We start from the raw sequence: 6,958 nt of genomic DNA on the forward strand, positions 1-6,958 counted from the left end.
CGAAAACTATCAGGCTTGAAATTACCTGGCCGTTGTCGTGTGATGTATATTTGTTCCGACTGATGTATTTTTAGCGGCCGCTAGTGCACATGCGCCGCGACACACTGAAGCATGTGCAGTAGGTCGAAACAAATACAATACGAGGTCTATAAAATACTGACCGACATAACGACATAAATACAATGTCGCTGCGTCGATAATTACCTGTAGTGAAATAAACACCTAATTACCTTATTGTTACACTTGACTTTGTTAGTATATACTATTCTATTTTGTAAAGCAAAGCATATAGTTCGCGTTTAGCATGGTTGATTTAAATATTCAGTTTGTATTGTACAGAGCATGTTTTTCAAGTAATGAAAGAGTGTTGGTATAGTAGAGTGGTGTGGGATGAGATGGTAAGTATATTGCCAAATATTTCCAAAAAATCAAAATAGATGACGGTTTTTGGGTAATACCACGAATTAGTACTATCATTCCTTTATTAATTGACAACAATTCAAAATATAAATGAGTTATGTAGGGATTCGCACACACGATGAGTTATGTAGGGATTCGCACAACGGATGTAATTTTATAAATTTGCAAAACACGAATCTCGCCTCAATCCCGAGTTCGTAACAAAGACTTCAATCCTATTCTTTGTGGGTGAGGTCCTTGTCAAGAACCTTGGATTTATAGGCCAGATTTGGCTCATTACCCCAACACCCCGAGAAGTCCATTGATGTGACCGGCGGCGCTCTATCTCAGACCAACTCTATCCGCGACACATGGTCTAACCATTTCCAACCCTTAAGTCATGAACCAAGCCTCGTGGAGGTTCGTGTTAGTACCGCCGTCCAGCATCGAACCGGGGCTACTTTGGTTTCGATGCAGGCGCCTAAACCACTAAGCCACGGCGCCGGACCGTGACAGGAACCTTACCCAAAAAAAGAATAATAAAAGAACAGAAAATTGATAATAAGTGTTAATAAAATTTGCATTTTTGCTATAAATTGGGTATTGCTACACCGTTTTTCGCACAAACCACTCCTCATAAATTATCTCCAAGTGCAAATGACTGAATTTCGAGTATATTTTCTTTATAATATCTATTTTATTAAATTAATATGTTATGTTTGAATCACTCCTGAGACAAAATTATTGTTACGTTTGATAACGGGGGTTTGGTCCGGGACGCTGCTTTAACGGCCAATCGCGGGGCCTAACTGCTGTAGTCTGTTGTAAGCTACACTGAACACGACTATAAAAACATGTAATTTAATAAAAACTAAATAAAAACGAATGGCATTAAAATACACACTCAACTGTTAAACCATAGTGATAAGAAAAACACTAAAGAGCACAAATAGTGGGAGGAAACACATTCAAAACTAAACTGACATACAATACAAATATTACGTGGACAATAAAAGGAGTGCGCGTGTCAAAAAACTAAGTGTTAAACCCACGACATTACAATATTAGCTTTATACTCCATATTACTGTCTCTGTTTAACTTTTTTTAATATTTAAAAACAGTTTTCGTTTTTGACGAGGGCTTTATAAAGTCGTGATAAAACCGTTAAATAATTCTGTAACATTATTTTTCTGAATAATATTAAATGTGGGTCCGTAAAAAGAAATTTAAAAAGGCTTTGTCTGACAAAGTGTCCTATCCTCTCCCACCCTACGATAAATTAAGTAAAATATTCTTGTTAAACTAGTCTAAAATAAGTGTTGGTAGTACTTAACTGTGACACTTGCTTATTCTAGACGACAAATAACATACTTAACTCAGCTCTGCTTACTTTAATTCGAAAAGTTTTATTATTTTTGGACCGGGTCGTCACTATATTTGTTTCGACCAACGGCGTATGCACAATGTCCGGTATAAATATATCAATCGGAACTAATATATCACGACACCGTATCTAGGGTAGGTTGTGGTTGCAGTAGACACAAAGAATACAGCAAGTTATTAACGATTAAACAACAGTTAGTATGCTACGTTTATGGTAGAAAGAAAACTCAAAAAAATAAAATAAAATGTTTGACAGTTACACCCGACAAGCAATACTTATAGTGATAAGACATTTAACCTTTACAATATCAATTATCTAGTAGGACAAAGTGCGTGTGAAACATCATACATGTTACAAATATATTTGCTGAAATGCAGCCCCTGCACGGAACGGTTTCTTCAACAGAGAAGTTGCATCGGTCAGAATACATGTCCACAGTGGAGCCAATGGCAGGAATGGAGCGAATGTTCGAAATCCTGTGGAATGGGTGGGGTAAAAATACGAGAAAGAAGTTGCCAAGTTCGGCGGTATGTTTGTATGATGGTGTAATGAACATATTTGTAATTGTTGTAACAAGAAGTCAAATTAAACAATAAAAGTAAAACATTTTTATATTGTTACATTAATCAACAAATTCACAGCGTTTTATTTTTTAACTTGTTCTTAAAAAGTAACTTAATCATTGACAATGGGAGAAAGAGTTTATCGCAAACCAAATTTATTTCCGCACAGAAACACAAGAGTTGCCCAAGTGGTGGTGAGTGACGTATTAAAAAGAGTGTCAAGTCCACGACAGAGTTCAATTCAAAACGGTAAATTATGTCCAAATGAATGCCATAAATAAAATTTATTTCGTCTTTTCGTTCACGATAACGAAGAACGTGGGAGTTTACAATAGCGAAAAAACGGGTAGTATAACGGTAAAACAAAAACAACAAAGGCGTGACCGTCTGCTACCAAGCAGATATTTGGTTATTAATTGTGTTTGTTTACTTAAAAAAAAAAAAACACACTTTATATTCTGGTGGTATTGATTCGCTGGTGACTAATTTGCCCCGAAATTAATTCGTACATGGTCATTATACTATACCGACTATTTTGGGAATAGTCTTTTATAAGACACCTAAGCAAACGCGTGGTGAGAATTATTACATTTAAATATTATGCAGTAAACGCATCGCTATGTGAGGGCGGGAATGAAGGTACTGAAGATGCATTTCCCTGCATGACGTCAACTTCATGTCGACGTAATTGGTCATCGTGGCAACCATGGAATGGTTGTTCAACCACGTGTGGAATGGGTTTTAGCGCGGGACGGAGAGTTTGTTTGGGTGAGCATATACCAGTCGTGTTAAAAATTAAAACGGTGCTTTTTAATCTGTACAAAATCACAATAAAAAAAATTGTGAACCCGTTGTTCTTCCAGGCAGCATCGGTTCTTCGTGTTTGGGAAGACCTGCACGTTACAGACGGTGTTACAGTCCGCCATGTTGGTCAAGTTGGTCAATGTACACACCATGTTCGATTTCCTGCGGTGCCGGTGCGGGATATCGCACACGTCGACGCGAATGTCGTGGAACTTCTACTCGGGTACCACAGTATATGACGTGTCGTGGAAGTAATACTGAACGGGAACTTTGTAACACCGAGGTAGCAGCACAGTGTGCATAACGATAACTAGACGTAAAACTCGTAACTACGTGAAGACAATTTGTGTGTTAATGAGATAATGGGAACATCATTGTAACAGCTTAAATGTAGCTGTACATTGTCGATTGTTTTCTAAAGACTATAAACATTTCTGCTTTATTTTTAAGTTGTTTGTCTCGTCCAGGCTTTACTTTTGTAACAACTACCTATTCGTTTTAGACGTGTCCAAGATGGGGTCAATGGTCGAGATTCAACAGATGTTCAAAAACCTGTGACGGCGGAAAGAAGATGAGAACACGAAAGTGTGAGAGAGGAATTTGCCGTGGACGCAAAACCGACGTCGTCACATGCAATTACCAAGTAAAATATAATTCCCGGATTTTTCTGTGACCTAGTTAAATCACGAATAATGTTAAAGTATTCTATAAGAAAATATTATTACATCTCAGCGCTGTCCCTATTGGAGTCAATGGTCTTCATATACTTGCTGTAGTGTGACATGTGGTGCGAATGGTATAAAGGAGCGGACACGAGTTTGCAGGCATGGAGGATACAGAAGGGCACCGTTCATGAATAGTTAGTATATATCTGTGCCATTTGCTATTTCTATAAAGCCTTTTCACCGAAAATACAAACAAAGTTGTTGATTTGTGCAGGTTGTGTCGGAGAATGGAGAGAGCAAACTAATTGCTCCATGCATCCGTGTAATGTAACTCCTCCATCGGTGTTTGACACGTTTGAATGCGGGATACGAAACAGGCGACAAACGAACAACCTTAGTAGCTCTTTGTTGCGAATATTTGGAGGACAGGTTTGTACAGTTTGAAGTCATCATATAAACTTTAAGATATTAAGTTATTCCTAAATTTCTGAAGATATATAAATATTTCTAGCAATCAGGCCCGCATGGGTGGCCGTGGCAAGCTAGCTGGCAGCACAAAAACTGCAACAGATGTTCATGGTCACATTCTTGCGGAGCCACCCTTGTTGCACCTGGTTGGGTTATTATTGCTGCCCATTGCATCGAAGAAGCGTACGTATAACAAAATTGCGTTCCAAAGAGAACGTTAACTGTTTTAATGGTACACAAAAAAGTAATCACGGACAATTATTAGGTCTCAGCCCATGAACCATGACAACCCGGGGGATTTATGGAGTATCGTTGTCGGGATGCACAGACTTAGTGAAGATGGTGAGCGATATTTCATTCGAAGGGCAATTGTTCACCCCAACTATATATATAGAGATGTCACAGATGGTGGGTAGCGGGCATGTTAATATAGTTACCTAATTGCGCTGTTTTATTTAACACGTAACCAACTTACGTTTTTAAATTTTACAGCTGATATTGCTCTTGTTGAGTTAAGAAGTGAAGTCCCTCTTACTACCGAAGTTGTTCCGGTATGTCTGCCACAATTCAGCCAGCCACTTGTAAATGAGACATGCTTTATAACAGGCTGGGGATTCACGGGTATATACGTTGCCTATAAGACAAGGAGAAGTTTTACAATTGGAATGTTTTGTTTAGGCCCTGCGTCATCTGTTAGCGCAAGGCTATCACCAACATTACTTGAAGCAGAAGTTCCTATCATGAATTTTACTGCATGTCAAATGCTCAGTCCAATTTACCAAGAACTTTTAAACAGCACGAATCACATGTGCGCAGGAGATCCAGTGACCGCTGCCACCGATACTTGTTTGGTAAAATTACACAATGTTAGAAAAACAATATAGACCATTTAGTTAGCATAAACATAAAGCTTCGTGTATATTGAATATATTGTGAGAGAGTTTGGTTTAGAAAGTAATTGTATAATAAAGTACTAATCATTTAAGAACACTTGTTTAACTTAAGGGTGACTCCGGTGGACCTCTGACGTGTCAACGACTTGATAATACTTGGTACATATCTGGCGTGACATCGTTTAGTTTTGTTGAATGCGGTACTCCTGGCCACGTGGGAATCTACACACCGCTCATCTCCTTCGAAGAATGGATTCGCACCACTATCGAAAATAACACTAATGCTGCGTGTTAACGAACTCAGAATATCAAATACCGAACATTACAGTGTGATTGCACTGCATATTGTATTTTGAGCATGCGTCAGACACGGTATGTTGTAAACTAAAACACTATATTTTTATTAATCGCATTATTCTATATGCTGCTTTGTTGTCAAAACCCTTCAACTGTCAAATCAACGTAGTATATTACACGACCTCTGTCTATAGTCGACAGTGTATATTGTTAGCAACATGGGTTGAGAGTCAGTAGCTCAGGTTTGTGTGCGGTTACAACATTTGTTTGGTCACGATTTAGCACATGATTGGTCTAGTTTATCTAGTGTGTAATAAAGTACTATCATATGTATATATATATAATACTGTACGCTTTAACAATTAGGTCTAAACATTCTTTTTCTTGCCCTACTGCTAGTTTGGGGGAAGATGAGATTCTAAATTGAAATATATTTACATTAGCAGTATTCTGCAACTTGTAGTTAACCTACCGAGTGTAACAGGCTGTGCTAGTTTCTTTGCCATGTGAACTTCATATATATATATAACGGTAAACCGATATTTTTGTTGTTTTATCTCAAATTAAAGTCATATTGACGTCTGCCTATTCTCTTCATGTTATATATCTCAGTGCTTTTTTTACAAAACTAGAACCATGGCCTACTAAAGATACGGCCCTATAAGTCGGTTTTGACTGGTCCGAGCTAACAGGCCTATTGTTTAAAATAATGCCCATTATTAACACATAGTCTCGCATTGTTTTGCGATTGTTACGTAATTCAAAATTGCATTTTTTGCTTTGTCTGTCCGTACTGTAGTATGATATTATACATGAAGATAACGATACGAAGATTTGAAGATTAGGAAGAAGTACAAGAAATCGTGATACAACTCTATTCTGGTATATTTTTGTTTGTTTGAAGATAGTAAGAATGGTAAATAAATGTGCCGCTTATGGTTGCAAATCTGGCTATGCCTCAAATCCCGAAAAGCTGTCTGCGTTTGCGTTTCCATTCGACAAACCCGAGTTATTAAGGCAATGGATTAGATTTGTAAATGACCCCAACTTTTACCCAACGAATAACAATGTGATGTGCGTCAAACATTTTGAACCGCAGTTTTTGATTTTTGGGAAATGTAGGAATAAATTGAATTGGCAATTGAATCCAGTCCCCACAATACCGTCCGAGATTGCCCTTGCTGAGAAAGCATCTTGCTTACCAACGGTTGAAACAACCAGAAAGCCCCCTCTTCATCGACCGTATGCTGAAGATGAAATGGATACCTTCATAAGTCGTGACCAAATTGCTCACTTTGATCAGTTAACTGCAGGTACTTGTCCACCAGGGTATACTTTTCGAAAAACCGGGGATCATGTGTTGTACTACAGGCTTGATTTTGAAATTTATTTTCCCCGAGTACTTGGTGCGATAAAAGTAGACAAAGATTTGCACGTAAAGCTACAATACTGTTGCAATCCGGGTACCATTGCCGCCTTGGTTA

General features: G+C 38.1%; 2 protein-coding genes across 3 annotated transcripts in view; both read left to right on the top strand.

The window, feature by feature from the left end:
• LOC100175030 (SCO-spondin) overlaps nt 1–5,667 on the top strand; it is a 12,270-nt gene extending 6,603 nt beyond the window's left edge. For both annotated transcript variants that reach the window (XM_026838516.1, XM_002122555.5), the window contains 12 exons: nt 2,162–2,311; nt 2,517–2,596; nt 2,954–3,115; nt 3,211–3,434; nt 3,654–3,794; nt 3,884–4,010; nt 4,091–4,245; nt 4,328–4,467; nt 4,550–4,692; nt 4,777–4,905; nt 4,963–5,135; nt 5,290–5,667. In XM_026838516.1, coding sequence (XP_026694317.1) covers nt 2,162–2,311; nt 2,517–2,596; nt 2,954–3,115; nt 3,211–3,434; nt 3,654–3,794; nt 3,884–4,010; nt 4,091–4,245; nt 4,328–4,467; nt 4,550–4,692; nt 4,777–4,905; nt 4,963–5,135; nt 5,290–5,472 — 1,807 coding nt within the window. In that variant the 3' untranslated portion in view covers nt 5,473–5,667. The remainder of the gene's footprint in view (nt 1–2,161; nt 2,312–2,516; nt 2,597–2,953; nt 3,116–3,210; nt 3,435–3,653; nt 3,795–3,883; nt 4,011–4,090; nt 4,246–4,327; nt 4,468–4,549; nt 4,693–4,776; nt 4,906–4,962; nt 5,136–5,289) is intronic.
• A 720-nt stretch (nt 5,668–6,387) lies between these two features.
• LOC104266477 (THAP domain-containing protein 1-like) overlaps nt 6,388–6,958 on the top strand; it is a 706-nt gene continuing 135 nt past the window's right edge. The window contains exon 1 of the mRNA XM_009862802.1: nt 6,388–6,909. Within this exon, the coding sequence (XP_009861104.1) occupies nt 6,388–6,909 (522 nt within the window). The remainder of the gene's footprint in view (nt 6,910–6,958) is intronic.

Source organism: Ciona intestinalis, unplaced genomic scaffold, assembly GCF_000224145.3.
Source record: "Ciona intestinalis unplaced genomic scaffold, KH HT000095.1, whole genome shotgun sequence".
Classification (NCBI taxonomy): domain Eukaryota; kingdom Metazoa; phylum Chordata; class Ascidiacea; order Phlebobranchia; family Cionidae; genus Ciona; species Ciona intestinalis.